Source organism: Pelmatolapia mariae, linkage group LG10_11 (assembly GCF_036321145.2).
Source record: "Pelmatolapia mariae isolate MD_Pm_ZW linkage group LG10_11, Pm_UMD_F_2, whole genome shotgun sequence".
Classification (NCBI taxonomy): Eukaryota; Metazoa; Chordata; class Actinopteri; order Cichliformes; family Cichlidae; genus Pelmatolapia; species Pelmatolapia mariae.
Genome location: NC_086236.1, coordinates 6,025,609 through 6,053,582, shown reverse-complemented (window position 1 = coordinate 6,053,582; position 27,974 = coordinate 6,025,609). Strand labels below are relative to the sequence as shown.

Here is a 27,974-nt window from a genome sequence, read left to right as displayed (position 1 = left end):
GGGCCGACTGGAAGGATTAGAAACTGAGGGCTCAACTTCGACAAACCGGCTGACTGTAATGACTGCTCATGCACACTCTTATGGTGCGTGTCAACAGCTTACACGGCACTGACCAACAAGGAAGGACCATCCCTCTCATCTATCAGCAGTAGATCCACCTCCATGGTAACCATGGTAGGTATCATTTGCTTTTGTAATTTTCTGCCTCTGTGCATCAACAGCCTTCATACTGGCAAGCCTGAAAACATTTGATAAATGATGATGGGCAGAAGCCGGCCAAGTCTGGTGTCAGCCTCACCCAGAAGTAATATATTATGGCAGCATCGGCGTAACTTTGTGCTGAACATTGGGGGGGTCAAGATCTCTGTCTAAATAAATAAATAAATCTGGGTAAATTCCCAGATGATTAAACATGCAACTATTTTGCTGGTAATACCTGAAATGAGTAAAGAAAATCAACAGCCTATTTATGCAAGATAATTCATAATTTTATTGGGGGGGTTATATTGGTTGTGTCTGATTATTGGGGGGATCATAACCCCCCTGGCCCCCCTGGAAATTACGCCACTGTATGGCAGATTTGAGTGTGGATGGTGGGATATGCCATGAAAATGTTTTCTGATTCATTAAAATTTGCATTTAAACATAAATAAAGTATAAGATGATAACGCCTGAACTTTAAAACAGAACTGCAGAATTAATTCATTTGGGAAATTTGCTGTTTTTGTGTCTGATGTTCATGCTTTACAAATTCTGTGTTTTATATACACCTCCTATTTAATATAAAGGCAGCTAAAGATAAAATGGCAGCTTGGAGGAAGTCATTAGTTGCCTCTAAAAACATATTTATTTATTTACAAAATTATCTTTAGTTAGCAAAATTGTTTTACATTAAATTTACTCTATTTATAAATCATTTTTTCTCTGTGTAAAACTTACTACTTTACATAGCATTTTTTGTAATATAGCATTTTATAATATTTTTTATTTCAACTGGTTGAGTTCCTATATTAGTTTTTTCAAAATTTTTGTATCTATTTTATCTTTATTCTTTTCTTTTGTGTACATTTGACCTTGTTGATCTATTTCTTGTATGCTATATCTTGGCTATCTTAGCTTAGTTTAGCTTAACTTAGCTTAGTTTAGCTTAGCTTAGCCTAGCTTAGCGTATCACCTAATCATAGCTATAGCTAGCTAACTACCTATAACACATTCTTGTTGCTTTAGGCAACATATAATCATATTATATAATAAAATCACATAAATTACAACAATATTTCAAAACATTAGCACCACTAAATTCAGCTAATATCTAATATAAAATTGGGCAAAACTATTTTAAGTGTAAAGAAACAAGTTGCTTTAATGAGACAAGCTGGTTGGTTGACTTTTTGGCTACCCTGCCTGAACATAAAACGCCAAAAGGTTTCTGACCGTATGCAACCAGCATTACTTCTTTGTTTATTGCTCAGTTATAATATGTTGGCATGTAACACTGGGTAGCACACTGGATATATAATCATTGATTTACCTCTTACTAGAAGTAGGTTGTTGTTTTTTTTGATCAGGTTTCAGGTTTGATCAGATAATTTTGAAACTGATCATTTGTGTCTCATTTTTGTAAAAAATATATATGTTTTTTCAGTCAAAAAAATATGAGGAAAGTCTTCATGATATTTCTGAAACAGAAACAACAAGTGTTAAAAGTAGAAAGAGAACCCAACTTATGCAAATGAAGTCGAAATTAGAATTCCTGAAAACGACATTTGCCCTGTAGCTATAATATAAGAGGTCAAAACATCTCTCTGCATTAAAAAAACAACCCTGAGTAAAGTGAGCAGATTAATATGTAACTAAAACGATTTCTGCTGGGAAACCCACACTTGCAAAATATGAAATTAAATAAAAATAATAAAAAATATGCTTTTTTTCCATCGTCCTTTTGTAAGTTTATCACCTAAGGTTGTTTTATTTCATTGCTCATTTTAATTAAAAATGCAAAGAAGTGCTCACAAGCATTTTTTTTCTTGAAATTTCTGCAGAGTGAGCTGGATGTTTTTTCCAGTTCCATAAAAGGATGAGAGATTTAGGCGCTTTTCTTGATGATTACACGATTGGTTAATTTCACTTACAAAAAGCTAATGAAACTCCTGAAACTGTTCTCTCTCTCTCTCCCACAGGGGTCCACAGTACCTTTAGTTTTTGGGTCAGCCTGTTGCCGCCAACATACCAAAGGTCTGTTTTGGAGAAATGACAGATGAGAGAATGATTAAGCTGTCTGACCAACCGGGATATGTGTGTCACACAGATGTCAGTGTGTATACATGACAGTAGGTGAAGGTCTGGATGAGGGACAGAGATACGCAAACACGAGACACAGATGAGACCGTGATAGAGAAACAATGTTCAGGAACACTGGCGTCTCTTATCCTTCTCTGTTGTTGTTTTAAAGTGGATAGCCTGCAACAGGCAGTCCAGAGGACTGTATTTCTTCTTCTCTCATTTCTGAAATAAGTATTTTTTTTCCCCTTCTTGGCTCCCTCGGTCTAATCTAAGCAGCAGCAGAGTAAGTGGCATTTTAAAAGTACAGCAGCTGTGACTATGTCAAGGTCTGAGGAAGCAGTCAGAGTCTGATACAGCAAGAAAAAGGCAACATTTTCTCTACTGGAGAAGCAGGAGCAGGTTCCACAGAAATACCAGTGGTGAATCTAATCTGTGCAGGCTGCAGGCTCTGCTCTGTCTTCATCCTCTACCTCCTCATCCTCCGCTCCAGCTGCAACTTCACACCCTGCAGCAAAGGAACAAATCTTCGACTAGTTCAGCGCCTGGCTGTTCTATAACCTGCAGCACTCTCAGGTAAATGCATGGAAGTGAGCTGTGTGTGTTGTCACTGTTTATTCAGGAGGAAGGATGTGTGGACTGCAAAACTGAATCAATCTAACACCTCACAAAAATTGACTTTGACAGTGAATGAAGAATTTAGCTATTATAAATGTGGCTTAGATGCCAATTAAGGATTTAAGTATTCGTTTCACATTATTTTTTACAGGACATAGTTCCCTTTGGGAAGGGCATCTGTCAAATCACACATGTGGAGCTACCCACTGTGGTGACCCTGTCTGAATAAGGGAACAGAGCAAAGTTTGTCAGTAAATTTAAAGGTTTTCAATGAATACTTGAATTTCTTTAGACTTAAAGAACGCTGATTTGTTTTTTGATGGGTTACTGTGCATTGGTTTTAGTGGTGTGAACTGTATGAACTAAAATTACTTTGATTTCTCTGGTGGGAATATTGTTCAAACAGCCAGTGTCACCTGCCACTGTGTCAGCAGTAGATTACACAGATAATACTCGAACTGAATCTTTCTAGTCATTCACTAAACACAAACTGGACCAAATAGGACAGAATAAGAAATCTGTATGTGAACATGATCCAGAATGGCCGATGATTTCTTTGGGTCAGAGCTCATTTAATAAGGACAGAGGCAAACTGTAAATCTGTTCTGTGGTCAGACGAATTTAAATTTGAAATTCTTTTTGTAAAACATGGATGCCATGTCCTCTGGACTAAACAGGAAAAATGGTACGTGCTTTACTACCTCTGGAGTTGGTAGCTTGGTTCAGTGTTAAAAGGTCTATACAAAGTTCAGAGCAATACATGTTGCCATTCAGATGACACCTGTATCAGTGAAGGCTTTTCATACCTCAGAGTGACAACATCCCTCTCCCGAAAGTCCAGACTTGTTAAAAGAAGACAGGACACTGTATAGAGGTAAATGTGCCCCTGTCCCCCGTATTTTATACCCCTTAGTATCAACAGAGCAGCGTAGAAACACCACAGTTTACCTGAGTATCGCTGACTGTGTCCATGCCTTTGTGACCACAGTCTTCTAATGGCTGCTTCCAGCTTGATATCGCACCATGTCACAAAGCTTGAATGATCCCAAACTGGTTTCTTGAACCTCCACAGTCATCAGATCTCAATCCACTAGAACACCTTTTGGGATGTGGTGCACATCAAAGATTTACATCATAGATGTGCAGCCAACCAATCAGCTGAAAGTACACAAAGTTAAAATGTTAGCATGGATCAGAGTCTCTAAGCAATGTTTCCAGCACCTTGAATCAAACCCAGAACTAACAAAGTGTACATAAGTGTGCATGGCCGGTGAGTGTGTGAGAAATGAAATGTAATGATGTTCATGTGAATGCTGCTTAGCTTCCTCTCCTGTGATTACAAGGTTAGCATTAAACTTAAAATGTTTACGTTATAATAAACTGTAACTGAAAATCCAAGCTACTCTGCACACAACACTTGAACTAAATGACATTAACAAAATGTGAGAAATGAAGAATTAAAAACAAAACCCTGTTTGATTTAGGCTACTTTTAGTTAGCTAGTATAACTGGTTAGCTTGCTACCTGACAATGCTAAAGCTAAAACTAATGCTAAAACTTAGGAAAAAAAGCAATAATGTTTAAAGTATTATCTAAAATATGAATCTTACTCTGTAAAATCATCATGAATGTTATAGCATCTACTATTTTACAACCTTCCTCTATTAGCATACTTAGCAAGCTAACAAAACTAAAGCCTGTTTTTTTAATATTACAACCTGATGTTTTTAGGCAATAAATCTCAATTTTTTTTAAAAAAAGCATATAGCCTATAACAAAAATATTTACTATATTTTGTATAGTAATGTGACCAAATTACAGCTATTGTAATTACATTTCTTTAACCAATATTTTGCAGCTAATTAATGAGAATTTTGCATAATTTAGTTTAATTGGTTGCCTTGGGTTTTTTGCAGTTATGACAAAATTATTATTTAGTATTTATTTATTTATAGTATTTAATTAAATATTTCTATGGGTTTTGCAGGAGCTCTTCTGGTTGCTTCTGGGTGATCACAGTTACGGCTATGGCATCAGCAGCTCTGGAGCTGATGGGCTTCTTCCTGGGCTTACTGGGGATGCTGGGGACCCTGGTGGCCACAGTACTTCCATACTGGCAGATTTCTGCACACGTTGGTTCCAATATTGTCACAGCTGTGAATAACATGCGGGGCCTGTGGATGGAGTGTGTCTATCAGAGCACGGGGGCCTTCCAATGTGAGACCTACAACTCAATGCTGGCTTTGCCTTCTGACCTGCAGGCTGCTCGTGCCCTCATGGTCATCTCCATAGTGTTGTCTATCCTTGCAATTGCTATGGCAACTCTGGGAATGCAGTGCACGCTTTGCTTGGAGAGCTCTGGTGGGGTTAAGAGTCGTGTAGCCGGTGCAGGTGGGGTGTTATTTGTCTTTGCAGGCTTCCTGGCTCTCGTACCCGTAGCGTGGACCACACACGAGGTGGTTAAGACCTTCTACCTTCCAAACGTACCTCAAAGCATGAAGTATGAACTCGGAGAGTGCCTATACACTGGGCTGGCCTCTGCACTCATTTCCATGCTGGGTGGGGGGATGCTATGTGTGTCATGTTGTGAAGAGCAGGAAGGTGGCCGTGGGAGACGCCACGGAGGCGGATATCCGTACCCAGTAGGAGGCGGCATATCGAGCACAGGTGTACGAACAACCTCACAGACCTACCGCAACCCCACCCTGCAGGTGGGGGGTGTCAATACCCCCAGCAGAGGGCAGACACTAATTCGTAGTGCAAGTGGCAGTTCAGAGTCGGGTACGCATGGAGCCCAACGAGCTAGGAAGCCCACTGCAGCAGGATATGACATCACAGGATATGTCTGAGGGGTCCACCTGTCCATTACACCTTTAACTGTAACTGCCTCACAGCTTAAGTTTAATAAATGTATCCTTATAGTGTATCTAAATGAATACACATTGTCAGTGTTTGCTGGATTTTTTGAGAAGCAATTGTGAAATTTCAACAAAATTACACAGCAGAACTATTAAAGTTGTGTTTCTGTACTTGTTTGACCTGTTCTCTGCAGTTTTCACTCGTTTGCATTGATAGAAAATTGTCACTTTTTATCTTTATTATCAGTCTTTTACTATCCTTGTGAAATATAAACAAAGTAGACAAAAATGTAGGAAAAATACATGAAGACATTGTCAATAAAAACAGTTTATGAATGGTTTTCATTACGTGAACGTGTTCTCATTAGCTACATAGATGCCTAGCTTTTGCTGCATGTGTAAAAATCTGACTAAAAGTTTTCTACATAGCAGCCAAAATGGATGTTTCTAATCTAAATCAGAACGAATACTTCTCACAGTACTGTATTACCTGAAACCGATGTTGGACTGTGCCTGCAAAATGTAAACTATAACTATAAATTGTATTAATTTCCATCCTATTTGAAATTTTGAATGCATTTTCAAAGAATTACAAGTGCCTTGTACGTTAATATCAGTGTATCACAATGAGATTTCCAGTCATGCAAAATACAATTTTCCAGTATATATATTAGTCTGTATATTAATATAAAGAATATTAACTTTGTTAAATTTTTAAAGGGAAAATCATGATATTAACTTCTTTAATCTGAATCTTTGTAATGACCAACAAGAGGTCACTGTTCTCACTGCAAATTAAGCTTGTATAGAAGTCCCCCTATATGATTCCCTTAGCAAAGACTTTACTGATAACCTTATGAGTCTCACTGAATACAATTCAAAAGAGCAATAAATCAGTGTACGCTTCAAGTTAGGAAGTCTTCACAACACTTTGAAATTCATCATCTCGAAGCTTTAAAAACTGGACTTTGCAAACCAATGGGTGACAGCGCGATGGCTGCATCCATCCTTTATATACAGTCTATGTGTACATTGACCTCTCTACGCCACAGACAACGACGACACAATGAAGTTGGAGTTTTTCGCTGGACAAACTCTGTGATGACTCCATTTTTAAATGACCACAAGCATCCTTTTCTGCATTGTACTCTTTTGTATTTGGAAATAAATGTAAACTTTTCCTACACGCCTTTTGCAGAGCTTTTCTTTCCTCCTACACTGCTTTTTCCCTCAGAATGGTTTTGCAGATGCTAAAGACAGAAGCAAACGTATTGACCTAAATGAAAAGCACGGGTTAAACTAGTATACGCTGCTAAAAAAAATATTAAAGGAACACGCTTTAATCCGAGTTTACCATCGAGTCTTAAACTTCTCCGATATTAATTTGGTCGTTTAAGTAGCAGACTGGTTTTTAATCAGTTTCAGCTGCTTTGGTGTTAATGAAATTAACAACAGGTGCACTAGAGGGGCAACAATGAGACAACAGGTGGAGGCCAGTGACATTTTTTCCCCTCCTCATCTTTACTGACTGCATTTTTTCACTAGATTTGCATTTGGATAGAGTCAGTGTCACTGCTGGTAGCATGAGATGATACCTGGACCCTACAGATGTTGCACATGCAGTCCAACTCCTAAAGGATGACACATCAATATGCTTCATTGCCAGGTTTGCTGTGTCTCTGGTGTAGTCTAAAGGGCATGGAGGAGATTCTGGGAGACAGGTAGTTACTCTAGGAGAGCTACAAAATGACCTCCAGCAGGTCACTGGTGTGAATGTCTGACCAAACAATCAGAACCAGACTTTGTGAGGGTGGTCTGAGGGCTCAACGTCCTCTAGTGGGTCCTGTGCCTGGCAATGTGGAATTGTGGCACCCTGTACTTGGGAGAACATGCGACACACGGGAAAGGGTTTTGGCTGTGGAGAACATTATACTGCCTGTAATATAATCCAGCATGACTGGTATGGTGGTGGGTCAGTGATGGTCTCGGGGTCACTGAGTGACCAATGTGCTCACCTAGCATAAACTCAACCGATCATCCGTGGGAATTTGATAATTTTCATTTCTATCTGATCCACATAGCATCCATTTGTTGCAAACACACTACCCGGTCTATACCAGTAAAGATATCCAGCATGATTTTTTCCCCCATTGAGATCTGATGTGCTTTCAAAGTGGTTTTGCAGGGACTGTAGACTGAAGCAAATGTATTGACCGAAAGGAAAAGCACAGGTTAATCAATAATGGCTCTGATGCATCAGGTGTCCACAGCAGTAAGTCAACCTGTGCCAGTGTTTGATGAATAAACAGTGTGACTCTCATGAACTGCTTTAAAGAAAGCGCTTAGAGATGTAACTTTTCTTAAATAATTACTCTGAAGCTGACAAATAGGTGTGACATAACCATTAGAAATAAAGCAGACTATCTGACGCTTGAATGGCCTTTTAAATTGCAGCTGTTAATATTTAAAGACTGCCAGTGTTGTTTGCGTTTAGGCTACTGTTTTCCCATTTTCTGAACGGGAAAAAGATTGCAGCCCTGAACCGAGGGCAAACAGAAATCCAACACAAACAGACCTAAACAAACAAAACCCTCACTTTAGTCCGATCAATAAGCAGTTTGAGTTTGACTAATAGCTGCATTGTGAGACCGCTTACTGGGTCAGTTTGCATCCACCAAAATGCGATAAAGGCTCTGAGATCTGAGGCGTGAAAAGTTGCCTCAAACTAGTCTTTCTGCCCTTTTAGCCAAAGTCAGCTTTAATGTCAGTTCTGCAATCTGCACGAGACACACGCAGGACTGGAAGGTCGTTTTCCCCGACACACGGTGTGCAACTAGAATGAATCCAAAATATTAATTACACACAACATATGTTGTGTGTAATTAATATTTTATGCATAAACTTCTGTTTATGCATAAAATTATGAGATGTACAAGGACTCTTAAAGCTATATACATTATTGCAAGTCTACATTACAGTGCAAGTGATACTGAACAGACATGCACACTCTGGGGGACACCAGCGAGGATTTCTGTTCATTTCAAGTTTTAACCTAAAATCCTGCACACCACAATCCCCTGACCCCAAACATATTGAGCAAGAGAACGCCGTAGATAAGTAGACAGAGAGCACGCACACCAAGGCTGTGTGAAAGACAAACACAAACTCAAAACACACTTTGAACCCTCCTGAGCACCCCTGTGTCACAGAGGCGGACACAGCTCTTATGGGAATGTAAACACCTCGTGAATGAGGTCTGTCTCTGTTACTGCTGTTACTCAGAGACAACACCTGCAGTAAATAAAGGTTGTAGACATTTCCACAGGGGAGATGATACATACACCGTTCTATCAGTATGAACCTGGACTAACGCTGGGTCTGAGAGAGCAATTAACTGCTGCGAGAGCTCATTGACTCCATTGAGTCTCACGCAGAGAACATTTTATGATCCAAGAACTAAGGAATTACACAACAGTGCTCTACAGTAACCAAATAAATATACTGAAGATACCAGCTGACCGACCAATACAGCATGAGAAAGAACATAATCATAATGTGTCGGCACAGGTGTCAGTTTACTAAAAGAAACAAAAAAAGGATTGATTGGGTTCATTCAGCTACCAAAAATGAATCTTATATTTGTAATGTGACATAAATCATCTACTTAACAACTGAGCCCCAAAGAGGTTAATTGGAGTTTAATATGAAGTACCCCTCCACATAATGTACTTTCTGTTGTTTATATTTTATTGTACTTATATGAAATCATTAAATTCAAGCTATTAGAACATACAGTAATTTGGTCTTAAAAAGTGAAACTTATTTTTAGCTTAACAGCTAAGGAAGTGCAGCTTAGAGCTGCTGCACACTAACAAGATGAGAAGAAGGACAAAAAAATTGTTTAGTTTAAATTGGTTTCCTTTTTTATTATCTGTCAGGGGAATGCTTTTAGATGTTCAGAAGAGTGCAAAAAAAGTGTCCAATATAGCACCCCAAAGTAAACACACCACATGCTGGCTGTGACAGAGAGTAAAACTATTGTTTCCTGCTTATTTCTTTTATTTTTGTTAGTTTTATAAAAAAAAATTCCAAAGTCTAGTTTTTACTTTTATTTAAGTTAACAAAAATGTTTTTTTTTTTCAACCTTGATTTTAGTTTTTAGTCTCTCAACAAGCTGCTACTTCATATCCAGTCAACTTCTCTTAACCTTAATGACTGAATGGCTCCATCTAGTGCCCACATATGGAATAGCAGTAAACTCACGCCTAAACCACTAATGAAACCTTCACAGAAACCCTGCATGTTAAACTGCAGTGGAAAATAAAGCAGCTGTAAGAAAATGTATATAAGCTGAAAACTGTGGATTGTGTGTATCGACTAGGACTGCTTGCTCAGTCAATTTCACAACAAAAAAAGACAAAAATCTTGCTACAAGTCATAAAATAATTATTGCTTTTAATAATCTAGAAAGACAACATTTGATAAACTCTAAAGTAGATACAGTAATGATGTGAAATTATGAAGGGCATTTTTATACATGAAACAAGTTCATGTGAAGTCTCTTCATGTGACATGAAGCAGATGCTTGAGCTGACTGGAAAAACAAAAAGCTTTACCCGAGAAACAGATTTGTGTTACTGGATGTTTTAAGATTCTGGATCATTTAAATAAGTTAATTATCAAAATAAATGACACACAGGTGCTGCTGATAATAATAAGCCAACGAATACAACATTATATCCACAAAAAATAAGTACACTGTGACATTAGTTTCAGTCTGCCATTCACAACAGTCTAATTTACATAAAAAACATTTTTCTTGTGTTTTTTTATTTCTTCTCCTCCTGCCCTTCCTTCTCCTTCTGTTTCTCCTCTTCCTGTCGTTCACGGCCAAATTCGACCACCAAAGGTTTCCCAAGCAACCGGTATCTGTGGACTAACTGCAAGGCATTCTGGGCCGTTTCAGCATCTGCCAAAGAAAAAGAAACACGCCAAGTAACACCCCAAGGAAAGAACCAAAAAACTAAATAAGGAAAATAACAACTCCCACTCTCTGGATTTCCGGTTTCATGAGGGGAGAGTCTGGAATGAAAGGACCCCTGTGGAGCTGCAGAACAAATGTAATGTATGTGTTTTTGAATCTCTGTAAGGTTTTTTTGTGGCCAATTTTCATCAATTTATCATGATTTTCTAGACAGAATGTGCATGGATTGATGTTAATTTTAGTAAAAGACTTTTCTGTTAAGCCTAGGCACGCCATAGCACCACGAGCTGCTTTCGTGGCTTCCGCCATTTTGATTTCAGGCATGAAGCCACCGGCAGCAGCAGAGAATTTGGAGCAGGAGCCTCCTGATCCCAATCCCCTTCAACCACTACACAACCAGCTGCTCTTTTACACACAGGGAGGTTTCTGTTGTGGTTTAACTACGCCTCTAACGCCTAGTTACTGTTTGTGCCAGGTGCCCTCCATAGTGAGAATAAAGGAGGTTTCTTTAGTAAGCACAAGGGGAGGCCCAACAAACAATAACACGCTCTAACGCCTCACAGACAAAGCAGCCATGCCCCTAACTCTAATATCCAGGTGGACAAGTCATAAAAACCCCCATTCCCACTCAGTGGAGCGGAGAAAGTCCATCCATAGGCTGTAAGCATACTTGTTAACATGCTGTTTAACATGCCCCTCTTTCAGCCATTGAGGTGGTCCCATCAACAAATTGGATTTTTTTGTAAAAACCAACTGGACCAATCATGCTTTAGCAGAATGTCAGCATTTTGGGCGCAGACTCATTTGCGATGCTACACTTGCAAAGACTGAAACAACATGTAGTTTTTTTGTGTAGAAACTGGTGTAAAGAATTATTTTAGCTGTCCTATTCATTGAGTACTATCTCCTTGATCGCCCCCTGTTATGGCCCTGGCCATATTCTGTTTTGGTGGCTGTGTTTTGTTGTCTGTGTCTTTAAATCTTTCCAGGCCCTGATTGGATGAGCTGACGGCTGCTGATTGGTCCGCGGATCATGTGGCCACATTCAAAATTCATCACCAGCAGTTGTCCCGGGGCAGCCACTGACAGCAGCAGCAGACCTGACCCTGGCCTCCAAACTCTGTGATATTTGTGATTCTCGTGAACTATTGAGCTTGTATATAGTGTGTAAATTAGCCTTCTCTTGTGATAGCACCTTGTAAATAGTCACTGAAGCCAAAGGGGTGAGCTGCCTTGTTGTTTTCTGTATTGTTTTCTCCTGTTTATCACAGTTAGGGAGTTAGGTGTAGCGCTTGTCTTTTGTTTGGTTGTTGGTTTCACGTAGGGTTTAGGTAGCACATCCTTGACTGATTAAGCTGGTTTTGTTTGTTATTTTGGCCTTTGTTCACCCCGGAGTCACGCTTCAGTTTAGACAATAAACCACTGTTCACTAAGAAATTGGTTTTCCCTCTGTATGGTTTTTGGGGACCAGGGCGGGGTCAATCTTTTCAACTCTTATGTTGCGTTCCTGTACCCCTAGACTGGGGCGTAACATAAAGTGGGGGCTCGTCCGCTCTTTTCTTTTGCCGCTCTTTTTGCTCTTTGTGTTTTGTGCGTTGTCTACGGTTTTTGGTTGGCGATTTTCTTGTAGTGTTGGGGGTAGTATAGTCACAATGACTTTTGACGTGGATGATTTTGCACTGCAACCCACCATAGATAAGTTGGATCGATGCACAAAGGCAGATTTGTTGTTGGTGGCAAATTTGTTTAATGTTAGTGTGCCTCTAAATGCTAAGAAGGCAGAAATTAAGCAGTGCCTGACAGCACAGCTGGTGGACAAGGGGGTATTTGCGAAGTCAAAACCTCGGCCGGTTGAGGCAACTGGAAGCCTGGTGGTGGATGTGGGAGCAGAAGCTGCTGCAACCATCCCACATGCTGCCAGTGGACGGATGACGCCAGGGGCGGAGGCTCCTGCTGCCATTCAGATCCCAAACGTTAGCCCAGCCGGACAATCACCAGGATTGGTTACGGAGGATCTTAGGCTTGCCCTTCGCCTGAAAGAGGTGGAGCTTCAGGCTAAAGCCAAAGAAGTTGAGCTTATGCATCTCCGCATAAGGGCGATGGAGCTGGATCCTTCCCGACAACGCAATGTTACCTCTACCCCAGTGAGCCAAATTGTGAGTAGGCCTTCTGATCCATTCTCCTCTGACCAATTCAATGCAAGCAAACAAATTGCTTTAGTGCCACCTTTTAGAGAAAGTGAGGTTGACTCTTACTTTAATGCCTTTGAACGCATCGCAACCACTTTAAAATGGCCCAAGGATGTGTGGAGTTTGTTGCTGCAGTGTAAACTGGTGGGGAAAGCACAGGAAGTGTGTGCGAGCTTATCCATTGATGACAGTCTGGATTATGAAATTGTGAAATCCACTATTTTAAGGGCTTATGAGCTAGTCCCTGAGGCGTATCGCCAAAAGTTTCGGTCATGTGAAAAATCTGCCAACCAAACACATGTAGAGTTTGCCAGGGAGAAGACTCTCTTGTTTGATAAGTGGTTAGCTGCAAGTAAAGTGAAGGACTTTGCTCAGCTAAGAGAATTGGTCCTGCTGGAAGAATTCAAAACGTGTCTTCCAGAGAATGTTGTTGTGTATCTCAATGAGCAAAAGGTGGATTCGTTGTCTAAAGCTGCTGTTCTCGCGGATGAGTTTGTGTTAACCCATCGCGCTACGTTTTCAGCTGTGCGCCGTGAATGTGCTCCGTTGTTTAAACCTGCGAGGAGTTTGAGGGTTTCTCCTAAGCGTCAAACGCGTCCTGATCAGGTTCCCATGTCTGTCCGAGAATGCTTTTATTGCCATGATACTGGCCATCTCATTGCTAATTGCCCGTCTCTTCGTCGCAAAGAGCAAATTCACACATTGAAAAAGCCAAAAAGTGTTGGTTTCGTTCGGTCAGTCTCTACTCCCCACCCCGTCAGTGATGAACCAGGAAATGACAGTCTTGACAGCAGTTACCGACCTTTCATTTCACAAGGGTTCGCCTCACTAACTGGGAAAGAGGAGGATCGCGTGCCAATTGTAATTTTGCGCGACACTGGGGCTGCCCAGTCTCTCATTCTGGAAAGCGCGTTGCCTTTTTCAAGTAACTCGTTTTGTGGTGCTGATGCTCTCGTGTGGGGAGTGAAAATGAGTGTGTTACGAGCTCCGCTGCACAGAGTCTTCCTGCAGTCACCTCTCGTTTCGGGCCCGGTAACAGTTGGGGTGCGCGCTCGCCTGCCCGTGCAGGGGGTTACTATGATTCTGGGGAATGATCTAGCCAACGGGAAGGTTTTCCCAATCCCTGAAGTAATTGAAAACCCCGTCGACGATGTTGTTTTTGTTTCTGAACCTGCTGCTGACAGTCTGCCCTCTGTTTTTCCTGCCTGTGTTGTCACGCGCGCCCACAAGCGCAAATACGGTGATGTTGACTTGTCTGACTTTTTTCTTTGTTCTGAAGCTGTTCCCGAGAAAGCTGAACTGCCTGTGGAAAAAGCTGAAAAATGTGTGTCTGATAAAATGCTACCTGCTACACCTGACCTGTCTTTTGAGGTAAACAAAACAGATTTAATTCATGCGCAACAGAATGACCCGACTTTGGCCAAATGTTTACTCGCCGCAAATTCCAGTGATCAGAATCCCTGTGTCTACAGCATTGAAAATGACGTGTTAATGCGCAAATGGCATCCTCCCTCATCTAGTGATCTGGGCTGGAACGTATTTCAACAAGTAGTTGTACCACAAAAATTCCGACCCCAAGTACTCAGCCTCGCACATGACAGTTTCTCTGGACATTTAGGAATTAGGAAAACTTACCATCGTATTCTGCGTCACTTTTTCTGGCCAGGTTTGAAGTCTGATGTGACTAAGTATTGCCGTTCCTGCCATGTTTGCCAGGTCAGTGGAAAACCCAACCAAGTTATTCCTCCCGCTCCATTGCATCCAATCCCGGCTTTAGGGGAACCATTTGAGCAAATAATCATTGATTGTGTAGGTCCGCTTCCAAAAACAAAATCAGGACATCAGTACATCTTGACTTTGATGTGCGCCGCCACACGCTTCCCCGAGGCTATTCCGTTACGCACTATCAAAGTCAAAGCCATCGTCAGAGCATTAGTGAACTTTTTCTCTACTTTCGGTTTGCCAAAATCAGTTCAAACAGACCAAGGGTCTAACTTCATGTCCAAGATTTTCGCTCAGGTATTAAAATCGCTGTCCATCAAGCATCAAAAATCCAGTGCGTATCACCCCGAATCACAGGGTGCGCTTGAGCGTTTCCACCAAACTCTAAAAGCCATGATGAGGAAGTTCTGCCTCGAGTCAGGAAGAGAGTGGGATGAGGGTCTGCCACTTCTCCTTCTAGCGGTGAGAGAGAGTGTGCAGGAGTCCACGGGTTTCAGTCCCGCAGAGCTGGTGTTTGGACACACAGTGCGTGGTCCCTTGCGGCTGCTTAAAGAGAAATATTTGTCCGACACAGCTGTCTCCGAGCAGAGCGTATTAGATTACGTAAGAGGTTTTAGGGAGCGTCTGCAAAAAGCATGCGAAATTGCACGCGAGGCTCTTTCCGCGTCTCAGGAAAAAATGAAAAGAAAATTTGATAAAAAGTCTGTGCAGAGAAAATTTGAGGTGGGTGACCAAGTGTTGACTCTCCTACCCGTTCCTGGATCCTCTCTCCAGGCGAAGTTCTGTGGGCCCTATACTGTTGAAGAGAAACTGAGTGACACAGATTATGTTTTAGGTACCCCAGACCGTAGGAGAAAGCGTCGCGTGTGTCATATTAATCTGATGAAGCCTTATTTTGCTCGTGAGGCAGGTGTGGACTCCTCTTCATCCCCCGCTGCGCCATCTGCCGTGCCAGTAGTTGTGCCAGCATCCCCGTCGCAGTATAGTCCAGAAAGTGATGGCTTAGTTTTCGTTTGTGCTGAGGGTTGCTCCCGACTCAGAAACTCAGAAATATTGGATAATTTAAAACCCCACCTAAAACATTTAGACGAGGCTGCCCAGAACGATGTGTGTTCTCTGATCAATACTTACCCCTCTCTGTTTGCTGACACTCCGTCTTGCACTACTGTCCTCGAACATGACATAGATGTAGGTGACCACCCTCCGATCAAACAACACGCTTATCGTGTGAACCCTACCAAACGTGCACTTCTTCAGCAGGAAGTTTCCTACTTGCTGGGAAATGGTCTAGCTGTCCCTAGTTCGAGTGCCTGGAGTTCCCCATGCCTTCTTGTGCCGAAGGAAGACAAAACGCCACGTTTTTGTACTGATTTTCGAAAAGTGAACAGTGTGACCAAACCCGACTCCTACCCTCTTCCCCGCATGGAAGATTGTGTTGATAGGGTTGGCTCCGCAAAGTTCGTCACCAAGCTAGATTTATTAAAGGGTTATTGGCAAGTTCCCCTCACTTCACGTGCATCTGAAATCTCCGCTTTTGTCACTCCTGATCACTTCCTCCAATACACCGTCATGCCTTTTGGCCTTCGAAATGCCCCTGCCACATTCCAACGCCTTATGCACATTGTCTTAGGTGGTGTAAAAAACTGTGAAGTGTACTTAGACGACATTGTAGCTTATTCAGAGACTTGGTCAGAACACCTTGGAACACTCACTGAAATCTTTGAAAGATTAAAAGAGGCATCCCTTACCCTAAATCTTGCCAAATGTGACTTTGGTAAGGCCACCGTGACTTATCTAGGGAAGCAGGTGGGTCAGGGACAGGTGCGCCCCCTTCTGGCCAAAATCCAGGCTATCCTAGATTTCCCTGTGCCTCACACTAGACGTGAACTTCGTCGGTTCCTTGGAATGGCCGGCTATTATCGTGGCTTCTGTAAGAATTTTGCAGATGTAGTTGCGCCTCTCACCAGTCTCACAAGTGTGTCAAAACCATTCGTATGGTCACCCACATGCCAGAATGCTTTTGAGTCTGCCAAAGCTCTCCTCTGTAGCACTCCAGTACTTGCCGCTCCTGTTTTCACACATCCGTTTAAACTCGAGGTGGATGCCAGCGCCAACGGTGCAGGTGCGGTGCTGTTGCAGGAGGACAAGCAGGGTGTCGATCACCCAATTGGTTATTTTTCAAAGAAGTTCGATGTTCACCAGCAAAAATACAGTACTATCGAGAAAGAAGCTCTTTCTCTGTTGCTTGCTCTACAGCATTTTGAAGTTTATGTCGGCTCTAGTGCATCACCTGTCGTTGTTTATACCGATCACAACCCCCTCGTGTTTTTGTCTAGGATGCAAAATTCTAACCAGAGGCTCATGAGATGGTCCCTCTTAGTACAGGACTTTAATCTGGAGATCCATCACAAAAAAGGAACCGAAAATGTAATTGCAGATGCTCTGTCGCGCGGCTTTCTGAACTCCTAAGTGCCAAACATCTATAGGGGAGATGTTTGGTCTTGGGAAGGGGGGTGTTATGGCCCTGGCCATATTCTGTTTTGGTGGCTGTGTTTTGTTGTCTGTGTCTTTAAATCTTTCCAGGCCCTGATTGGATGAGCTGACGGCTGCTGATTGGTCCGCGGATCATGTGGCCACATTCAAAATTCATCACCAGCAGTTGTCCCGGGGCAGCCACTGACAGCAGCAGCAGACCTGACCCTGGCCTCCAAACTCTGTGATATTTGTGATTCTCGTGAACTATTGAGCTTGTATATAGTGTGTAAATTAGCCTTCTCTTGTGATAGCACCTTGTAAATAGTCACTGAAGCCAAAGGGGTGAGCTGCCTTGTTGTTTTCTGTATTGTTTTCTCCTGTTTATCACAGTTAGGGAGTTAGGTGTAGCGCTTGTCTTTTGTTTGGTTGTTGGTTTCACGTAGGGTTTAGGTAGCACATCCTTGACTGATTAAGCTGGTTTTGTTTGTTATTTTGGCCTTTGTTCACCCCGGAGTCACGCTTCAGTTTAGACAATAAACCACTGTTCACTAAGAAATTGATTTTCCCTCTGTATGGTTTTTGGGGACCAGGGCGGGGTCAATCTTTTCAACTCTTATGTTGCGTTCCTGTACCCCTAGACTGGGGCGTAACACCCCCTGCTGCACACCTAGCTGTATTGCAGATAATTTTGCCCGCACACCACCCGACTCTCCCCTTTTATCTTTCTCACCTGGCAAAGTGATGAAAGCCTGACCCTTCATCCTCCCAGTCAGCACCCGGTAAAGCACCGGGAGCCCGTCCTTCCTCTCAAATCTGGAGAACAGCGCCACCAGCTGGGCCACTGACGCCTGTGGGCTCAAGTTCTTCACACACAGGACCTACATAAAGAGAGAGAAAGCACAGTGAAGCTGGTCATGTTCTGTAGCGCCCATCTCTTGACTGTCGCACTGCGTTGTGCTGAAAGTACATCTGATGATACCAGGATGTGGCTCTCTGTTTCCAGCTGCAGCTTGGATGTGCTCGCAGGAAACTATAATTACAGTATACAACAATTATCATCAAGCTCAATTTACAAGTGAGTGCCTCTCAACCTGCACATCTTAAAGATTGTTAATTGCGGTGAGATGATTTGTTCCATTTTAATGTGTCCTTTTAGCAGCGCTACTGTGCAGCCAACATACAGCTTCACTGTGCCTTTAATGTTATACCTATGGGGAACAGGGAATAAATACACCACACGCAGAGGTGGATGTGCACACTTTCAGATGATGTAATGCCTTTAATGGCAGCTATGTTAGATAGAAACAACAATCTGGGAAGTGCTGAGAGTAGAAACTGCGGAAATAATAATTTGGTGCCACAGCTGGCCTAAAGATAAAGGAACTAATCTTTCAGGATCATCATAAAGGTGTGCGGTTTACAAAGGTAGCTGGTGAGACCTTGGAGGGTTTCCCCGGCTGGTAGTTTCGGAACCTTGGAATGCTCCAGATCCCTTCTTCTGATTCCCGGTTCTTTAGGATTTCTTCATCTGTAATTGTCTCAATCTCCCCCGTCACAGTCAGTGGTCTGCTTGGCCCCGCCTTTGCTGTTCCGCACAGGCTGCTGATTGGCTGGCTTATATTAATCTGTCTCGGAGGAGCCAGTCGCAGATGCTCTGGTCTGTTTTCAACATGCTGCTGATCTGAGGTGTCTGAAACTGAGTCTGGCTGGACGGATGAGCGACTGTTTCCAGCCTGCAGGTCTGACGGACTGTCAGAAGCATCTCTCGATTGATTTCTGTCTGTCTGTTGGTTTTGTGATTGGTCAGATTCAGCTGTGTGTGGTGCTCCTGTCGGTTCTCCCTCAGATTTGTGTTGTGAAGCTTGTTTCACCTCCTGCTCCCTGAGAACTTCTCTATAGATAGAGTCCAGTGGGTCAGAGGATGACGCCCCCTGTTGGTTCTCCTTCTTAACTTCATCTGTGATGGAAACACAGGTTACACTTTCCTGACATGTCACAATTATGACAGATGACTGCAGATTTTTTTACATTTTGAAATACCATACCGTACTACGGTAAAAACAAGTAGAATTATTGCCTCATGCTGAGTCAAAGGACGGGGAAGATAAATGTGTTTTAAGATGAGTTTTAAAATGGACAACTTAGGTAACTGTCCCCTCTGAACTCCTGCTTAGACTTCTGTATATGTAGGAGCAACTGGCCATATGACCTGAGAGCTTGGACAGGAGTGTAGAGGTAAAGCAGCTCAGACAAGACCATTTAAGGATTTAAAGGCAAATATGAGAACTTTGAAACTGACTCTAATGAGTACAGACAACCAATGGTGTGAGGCCAGAACAGGTGCTATGTACCTTTATTTACGTGTAAAGCAAAAGGCACGATGCAGCATTTTTAACTAAGCGAAGACATAAGAGGGAAGACTGGCTTTACCCAAAGTAATCCAGTCGAGATGTAAAATGGTTACTGTCTCCAAATGCTGCCTAGAATGGATAGGTTTTATCTTTGCCAAGCACCTTACCTCAAAAAAGCCAGACTTCATGTCATCAAGACCTACAAGATGTATTTTAATTGAGAAGCCATCCTTCCACTTTAACAGGACATAGATCTGAGTATCATCAGCATAGAAGGAAAATAGATCCCATGCTGTCTAAGAATGAATCCCAGAAGAAGTGCAAAAAGCAGTGGCCCTAAAATTAAGCCCTGTGTGACCCCATATGGCAGAGCAGGAATCAGAGCCAGCAAGGCTGATAATGCTCATCTATTTTCTCTGCTAAGAGTACACAGTTGTAAGTCAATAGTGGTTAATTTTGATGGTTACTTCAAACTTTCTTCTCCTGAATGGCTGCCCCTTGAACAGCATGTGGGCGGGGCTTGTGTGCTTCAAATGTTTAGATTGGGGATATCCGCTTTTTTTTTTTTTTTACATGATATAGACCTAATAGTAGAAAAAACTGCCTGAAGTGACGTCTTTAGAGCAGCCTGAAGTTTCAGCTTGTACAAACAATGACCTCATTGCTGTAAAAGTATATTTATGGCTCAAAATAAGGAAGGGTTCACTTTTTAAATATAATTTAATAATTTTCAAAGTGAAAGCAGCTGTTGCCTCTCAGATGAGAGGTCAACCCTGGAGCTTCCTTACTATCAGTTCCACAAAGAAACCACAACTAGTCACTTCTAAAACAGAACTGAAGATGTGTTAAAGGTATCATTTATGGCCCATAAGGTCAAAATCATACAATCCCTATTCCAGCAACTCTTTCAAACTGCTGTAATGCTCTCGAACAAGACTCTAAAGTGTAATATTTGAGTTTTGACCTGTGACTTCTTTTTCATCAAAAACTCTGTACCTCGATGATAGAGCGCTGTGAGGAAACCCAGGCGGTCATTCCCATGAAACAGGGCTTGTTCGATCTCCATCTCCCGCCGTGAAAGCGGCCGGCTGGACGCAAAGCGTTGTGGGCGGGACAGAAGCTCCATCCGGGCGGCGATTTTGTCTTTAATTGCCTGCAGGCGCTCTTCCTTTGCACCTGGAGCTGCACACACACCGTGGGACTGTGTGGGAAGAAAGGCATTCATGTAAAGGACGTGTGCATTAGCCTTGCTTGAGTGTTTTTCTCTAAAAATAATCCCTCAAAACTTTCGAGAAACTCTTACATTGATGCAATAAAAAATTGTGCATACTCTGAGATGAAATTGGTGAAAAGATCCCCACAAATTCATAAGGAAAAACCTCAAAGTCTCTGAGATTTAAGTTACGCATTAACCAGTAAAAACTCAAATATATGATCATGTTGGAGAAACTCTACTATCTCGTTTACCCAGGTTTCCAAAAAACAAACAAAAAGGTTTTGGACACTTTTTTCAAAAAGTCTTTGACACAGTTGTATAATGGACTCACAACATGTCTTGTGGTGTGGAAACACTTCACACCACAACACAAACCCAGCCTCTGCTGTTTGGAGCCGCCTCTCTGTCCTCCGGGGATGTTTTACCTTCTCTGCTGTCTCTGGTGCATCTCTGCTCTGCCACAGCTGGATCTCGGTGTCATTCAGGCCCAGCTCCCGCAGGCTGGCCAGTTCCTTCTCCCCATCCTGCAGGGCCTGGAACTGGGAGAGGCTCTTCACTCCCGCTGCCTGCTCCCCAAATGGCCGATAAAGCGCCGCTGGGGCGAAGCACTGCCTCTTGGCTACACATCTGTTAGACAAAAATGATTTCAGAATGAGATCAAAACTAAGCTCTGGAAAAGCAGCTGTAGCCTTATCTGAGACTCTGGTTTAAAGGTCACATGGCGGCTTCAGATGTTTTAGAAAGAGAAAAGACTGTGTGTGTTTCTGTAGCCCCGAGGGCTGTGCTGCTCTGTGGGACAGTGAGGATAACATGACACAGCATCTGACGCTTTTGTTCGAAGCACCTCACAGTAAGAAGAGTGTGGGATTTTTCTTTTATAAAGCACAGAGCGTTCAGTACAAATGAAACTGCATGGCTTTGTCCTCCCACTGAGTAACACAAAGACAGGTCTGATTCTCTCGCTTTAATGTTTATATATTATACCAGTGTGACACGAATTTTATCCAGCGAGAGGTAAACCACAAGCAGGCCAAAACTAAATACATATCAAGCAGATCTTACTTCAGTTTGTCCAATAAATGATATCAGTATTAGATTTAAAACTGAGCTGAATTAAAAGACAATTTATGGATTTTATGTCAATATTGACAGGGTTCCCACAGGTGATCAGGGTCCTTCAGCTGTTCCACACCCTTACTTTAGAATAGAATATCTTTAATTCACTGTAACATCTAACACATACAATGAAACTGAGTGCAATTCCAACATTGCAAAGGTTGCAAAGTGGGGAACACACATACAAAGCACTAAACTACTGCATTTAAACTTCTTGCCATTTAAATCAAGAGGTGATCAAACTTTTCAAGTTGTATCTCCTAAATTTTGAAACAGACTTCCACAGCTCATCAGGTCTACTGAATCTTTTGATCTTTGTTTTTTTTATGACTAAAAACTTATTTCTGTAGGTTTGAAAGGGCGAAAGATTATTTTTGGCTCTTGTTCCTCTAACGTGTGTATGCAGGAATGAATATCAGATCATGTGTTTGAAAGTCTGAATATGTATACTTATTTTATGCATTTATTATTATTATTATTTTTGTTGTTGTATTTATCTTTATTTTTTGGAGGGTACCTTTCAGTGAGTGCATAGTGTCTGTTTTTGCAGAATATATTGCTATACAGCATTTGTGTAGATGCTAATGTACTGCAGGAGGTCACGGTGTGGTAGATGTAGATGAGGTGTCATATCTACTACTTGTCCTCAGTTCACTGAATATCCGCAGAACTGAAAGAAAATCTACATGACATTAGGGACAAACATTGAAGTTTGTGTACATGATGTGATATTTCACCATGCTGGACTCTAAATTTTGCACTGTGCCTCAACGTTATGCAGACATCATGTATAATGCTTTCTCCTGTTCTGACCGTTCAATGTCGACGTCAGTGTGGAGCTGCTGCAGTAAGAGGCCATGCAGCTGCCGCTGGCCCTCGGTCTCCTGCTCTTCCAGCAGCGGGCCATCCTCACAGGGTCGCCGGGTCACTCTGACAAATTTAACACAGACACACAGCAGTTCAGACACTCACTGGATGCTGATATAAAAGAGATATACCTTTCAAAACTGGCTAAAAAGGCCACAAGTAAGTTCACAAGACTGAATCAAGTGGGAGGTGTCAACTAGTACGGCTTTCTAGAAAAAGTGCCTGAAATCACTAAACCACATCTGATGCAAACAACAGTAATAACATTTGTATTTATTCTAGCTTCCCGGAATTCTCAAGAAAAATTAACAACATTGTGAACAATGACCTCAGATCACCTGCTTACAACTACTAACAGATGAAAACCCCACAGTACTGAAGGAAGATACAAACACAGAAAATCAGAGAAAGTCCTCACATTAGCGATTATTGGTGCATCATTATTAGATTTCATTCTATAAAATTTGTTTTAAAGATGTAGTACTGAATTATTGGATAACACATAAGACTCTTTTCTCAAAAAACATCTTCAAGAAGTTTCAGGCAAAAATTATGACTTAAATATAGACTGGAGATAACTTGCATGAGCCACGTGCAATTTATTTTGCAAACATGACATCACCCATTGATTAGTGAAGTCTCGTTCAGAAGCCCTGAGGTGCATGTTTTTGCTGTCGACGTCTTGGTGTTTTGAGACCACACGTGAGGATCGAAAGGCGCGTTTGGAAAAACTGCATCCTCACTGACTAATGAACACATACTGGACACTCATCCTTTCTGACTCTTAGAAAGACCAAAATTCACAAAAAGATCTTATTTTTCTATTAAACATTGACCAAAACTAGTGACTCAGCCAATCATCAGGTCATCAGGAAAGTGTTCACTGAGGTCAAAGAGAACAAGAGCACAAGCCAGTTTTCTCTTAACTTCTACAGGACTGGAAGTCCTTTGTCCTGTTGGGCATTAAACAGAATAAAGGTTTAAGGCACGTCTGAGTTGACTTCACTGTGTCTATCATTTATAATGTCTATTTCACCCAAAACTAAGGGTCCCTAGCCAGGAGTGCTTGGTAGCCTAAAACACCCACTACAGCCTACAGTTTGTCAAACAGCTCTGCCTACTTCCCACAAATGCCTTATCTCTGGATGCCAGAATCTCAAGAACACCTGGGTGTATGTCTCATTCCTCTAAGTCATGGGAGTCTAAGGAGCCTGGAAAGAAAGCGACTGGACTTCTTTAAGTTTTGGGAAGATGTCTTCTTCAGTTCTACAACTTACAATGCAGTCTTGAGATCCCTTCCCAGTTATCTCAACCCCCACTCACATGTTGCGTCTGGTGACCTCAATAAGTCACATAACAGGGTGAGGCAAAGTCTCACAGTGGTTTCACCTTGGCTCATGTGATGAGGCACACGATTAATAGTGGGTCAACAACTCTCTTGATGGACAACCCTCTCTAGGATTCATATACCTGGGACTCTCCACGGTTTGAAGAAGCCTCTTGGATTAGAGGTGAAACGTCTTCACAAAACTTAAAGAAGTCCAGCCATTCTCTTTACACTTGTACAGTGACCTTTTGACATCTATTAAACGTACAGACTTACATACGGGTTAGCTGGGATGTTGCACCTGGTGAACATGGATGACCTCTTCAAACTGTTTATTTAAATGGAAACTATGGTGTTAAGGCTCCCTCGTATTTTACCCAAGCGCACTGCTGGTACTTTCTACTTTTATTGGTTTTTATGGCAGTTGCATTGGCAGTTGTGTTTTTCACTCTCTTCTGCATCTCCTGCATACATTTGGTCTTTGCTTATCAACCTCGTATCGGCGTGGAGGATGCCATCATCTACCTGCTGGACCAGGCTTATTCTCACCTGGACATTGTTGGGAGCACTGTGAGGGTCATGTTCTTTGACTTCTCTAGTGCTTTTAACACAATCAGACCATCACTGCTGGGGAATAAGCTCACGGAAATGCAGGTGGACGCCCCACTGGTAGGTTGGATTACGGACTATTTAACAAGTCGACCACAGCATGTCCGACTGAAGAGCTGCCGCTCAGATAACATCCTGAGCAGCACAGGGGCGCCGCAGGGGACTGTCCTATCACCCTTCCTCTTCACCCTCTACACATCTGACTTCAGGTACAAGTCTCAGTCATGTCATCTGCAGAAATTCTCGGATGACTCTGCCATTGTGGGCTGTATCAGGGATGGACAGGAGGAGGAGTACAGGAGTGTGGTGGACAGCTTTGTCGAGTGGTGTGAGCTAAACCACCTACAACTTAACATCACAAAGACAAAAGAACTGATTATGGACTTTAGAAAGCAGGCTCCTCCTCCTAACCCTGTCACCATCAGAGGGGCTGATGTGGAGATCGTTGAGGATTACCGGTACCTGGGGGTATACTTGGACTGTAAACTGGACTGGACCAAGAACACCAATGCTATCTTTAAAAAAGGGCAGAGTCGGCTTTTCCTACTGAGGCGACTCAGGTCCTTCAATGTTGGTAGGAAAATGCTGACCATGTTCTATCACTCGGTGTTGGAGAGCGTCGTGTTCTTTGCAGCTGCGTGCTGGGGAAGTGGGGTGAAGACAGCTGATGCCAACAGGCTGAACAAACTGATTAGAAAGGCTGGTTCTGTCCTGGGTGTCAGACTTGAGAACCTGGAGGAGGTGTCTGAGAGGAGAATGCTAAAAAAGCTTCTTTCTATCATGGACAACCCCTCCCACCCCGTGCACGCCCCCATGATGGACCATCGGCGCAAACGCAGCAAAAGACTCATTGCCCCGAAATGCAGAACTGACCGCCACAGTAAATCCTTTGTGCCGGTGGCAATAAGACTGTATAACTCTTCCTCACTCTGTAGGTGATTTTCTTGAGACGATTACCTATGTTATTCTGTTCCCTCCCAGACCGTGCAATATTACCCAACAGTACCTTATTGAATATTTGTTTCATCCCCCCATCATACGCTGCTACTCCCTTTATTCTATTGCACAATACTATGTCACTTTCTAGAATCGCCTGCACTGATAGTTAAGTTATTTATTCTCCAGGATATAGTTATATATATTACTTCGTTAGAGTTATTTGATACTATGTCTTGCACTATCCTACTGTATATTACTGTATACTACTATTCTTATTGTGAATATTTATATCTTATTCATCTGTTCCTCTGTCTCTCCTGCTGCTTTGAGCATGTACATGACAAAAGAATTTCCCTCAGGATAAATAAAGTTATTCTTATTCTTATTCTTATATACTGCTGCTCCTGTTACCTCTCCTTACTGTATTTTCGATCCACCATAAAGCAGATCCTGTATTAAGTAAGAAAGACCAGTAAAAATTTCACGCTTTAGTTTTTGAGATATTCACGCTCAAATGCAAAAGTGCAAAAAGAAGTTGATGGATAGGCCTCTTTAAAAATAAATATCTATGAAGGTATTTAATACTGAAGCTAAAATTTCACAGAACTCATCATATATGGCAAACTAATTGGAGCTGGTCGAGCAGAAAATGATCTAAAAATCTGATGATTTGAGACGGAACGACCCTGATGTAACAAAAATCTGCTACTTGTGAACATCTCTATGTCTATCACATTACCTGAAGAATGCACGCACACACATTCAGGGTAAGGTAATGTGAATGGGAAAGAACCAGAAGGTAGGTTTTTGGAATATTTGAACACTTTCACCACAGGTGATCATCTGCCTCCATCCCATCTATTCTCCTCCATCACGTCGGCCCTCTGCATGTCCTCCTTCACTACATCCATAAATCCTTTCTGCAGTCATCTTATTTCCCTCCTGCCAGGAAGCTCCATCTTCATCATCCTTTGTCCATTATGTCCACTATCCCTCCTTTGCTCACGTCCAGACTATGTCATGTCTCCAAGCTGCTCAACCTGACCTGTCTCTGTCTGACACACTCATTCCTAATCCTGTCCGTCCTGGTTACTCCTCATTGGGTAGCAGTCCTGACACACCCACCAAACAACAGAAAACAGACCTCGGAGCAGTTGCACACCTTTTTCCCCGCACTGTTGTACAGCGTGATTTCAGCCCCAGGTAAATTAGCCCACGTTAACTACTAAACTCTGTAGGGCATGCTTCTCCAGTGCAAAGAATTCTGCTTATTTTTATTTAGATATTTAGCAGTTTTTGAATTTAGAAGGTACATAATCATACTTTATTTGTGCTTTTGTTCATGGTGCATTTGTATGAATACAATATGAGTGGTTGCTCTGAAAAAGCCCAATGCTGTCCCACCTACAGAGGAAGCCAAAATAGAACCTCACCTTGCTTTTGGTGTGCATGAGATAATGCTAACGTATTTCTGTTCTTCTTTTTTTTTAACATTATCCAGATCGAAGGTAACGGCCACACGAGACGGGAGACGGTCCGTGCTTAACAGTAATCTACAGAAGTGCTGAATAAACATGTAAAAGTAGTTTGTAAAGCTGCTAGCCTGACAGATGAGCTAACGCTACATGATTTTAGCTGCTATCTCCATGACAACATCCTGAGGTAGACGTAAAAGGTACGTAACGGCTTTACATTGTTATTTTTTTCCTTAAAGCGTCGTTAACCGGGGTCTAAAACCCAACGTGTTTGATTCAAGTGGCACAAATGTTTGAAATGAGTAATATACAACAAGGATAGCTGAAAGTTTTGTTTACCTCCTCATGTTTCCTGGCAGAATTGTCAGTTCCGGTGTGGAATCATGGGAAATGTAGTCCGACAGAAACTAAACCGTTAGCACAGTTTTCATGTTTACAGTTGTGGGAATTAATAAAGAAAGCGTATCGCACCTATGTGTGATATTAACCTAACCCCAAATTATGGGTATTTGCGGCTGACCCCCCCCCAGCAAGAACATTTTTAATGCAAAACCGGGATTACTAAAAAGCCTGAGGTTCTTAGACTGCACATTACACACTGCACATCTCCTCTGCATTATTTGGCTCCGTTTTGCTCTCAATATGCAAATCCTCATCAGTCCTGACATGCAGACTACATTTTTTCCTTTGTGCAAAATCCCTATTGAAGAAAAAGAAAATAAAAAAATAATAACGCCCTCGCACTTGCCACACCCCTCTCTATTACCGAGGGTGTGGTTATGACTACATCTTTCACCCGAACTGGCTGTGCCTCTCCTCCTTCCATCTTGGCTGTGCACGGTGTCACATTTATCAAACCGAATGCTGCAAAGCCTCGATACATTTCCTAACGCCCCCACCCTCCCCGCCCAGCTTAAGTGTCCTCAATTAGCCTGCTGGGTGACGTCA

At 42.2% G+C, this 27,974-nt stretch overlaps 3 protein-coding genes across 5 annotated transcripts in view; 2 read left to right on the top strand and 1 right to left on the bottom strand.

Annotated features, from left to right (window-relative positions):
* Positions 1-5,931, top strand: cldn2 (claudin 2). The gene is made up of 3 exons (XM_063488100.1): positions 1-174; positions 2,181-2,856; positions 4,886-5,931. The coding sequence occupies exon 3, from the start codon at positions 4,926-4,928 to the stop codon at positions 5,745-5,747; it is 822 nt and encodes a 273-aa protein (XP_063344170.1). The 5' UTR covers positions 1-174; positions 2,181-2,856; positions 4,886-4,925; the 3' UTR covers positions 5,748-5,931.
* Positions 5,932-10,194: 4,263 nt separating this feature from the next.
* Positions 10,195-27,469, bottom strand: rbm41 (RNA binding motif protein 41). Of its 3 annotated transcripts, none has more exons than XM_063487096.1 (7): positions 27,366-27,469; positions 22,623-22,739; positions 21,119-21,320; positions 20,474-20,678; positions 18,566-19,083; positions 17,857-18,004; positions 10,195-10,725 (listed from the first exon to the last, which is right to left on the bottom strand). In XM_063487096.1, exons 1-7 carry the CDS (start codon positions 27,371-27,373, stop codon positions 10,586-10,588), a joined length of 1,338 nt encoding a protein of 445 aa, XP_063343166.1. In that variant the 5' UTR covers positions 27,374-27,469; the 3' UTR covers positions 10,195-10,585. The 3 variants fall into 3 exon arrangements, with proteins under 3 accessions (XP_063343166.1, XP_063343165.1, XP_063343164.1); XM_063487095.1 differs by lacking the exon at positions 27,366-27,469 and adding an exon at positions 26,291-26,590; XM_063487094.1 differs by lacking the exon at positions 27,366-27,469 and adding an exon at positions 24,553-25,398.
* klf8 (Kruppel like factor 8) overlaps positions 26,688-27,974 on the top strand; it is an 83,765-nt gene continuing 82,478 nt past the window's right edge. The window contains exons 1-2 of the mRNA XM_063487099.1: positions 26,688-26,754; positions 27,053-27,226. The gene's annotated coding sequence lies outside the window, so the exon portion shown is untranslated. The remainder of the gene's footprint in view (positions 26,755-27,052; positions 27,227-27,974) is intronic.

Excerpts from the sequence above, each read along its gene's own strand:
- cldn2 (XM_063488100.1), top strand. The coding sequence starts at position 4,926 with ATGGCATCAGCAGCTCTGGAGCTGATGGGCTTCTTCCTGGGCTTACTG.
- rbm41 (XM_063487094.1), bottom strand. The coding sequence starts at position 24,584 with ATGACCCTCACAGTGCTCCCAACAATGTCCAG. Across the intron at positions 21,321-22,622 it reads ACTGACGTCGACATTGAACG|ATGTGTAGCCAAGAGGCAGT; the intron begins GTCAGAACAGGA and ends TTTGTCTAACAG. Across the intron at positions 18,005-18,565 it reads AGCCGGGGAAACCCTCCAAG|GTCCTGTGTGTGAAGAACTT; the intron begins GTCTCACCAGCT and ends CTCTTTATGTAG.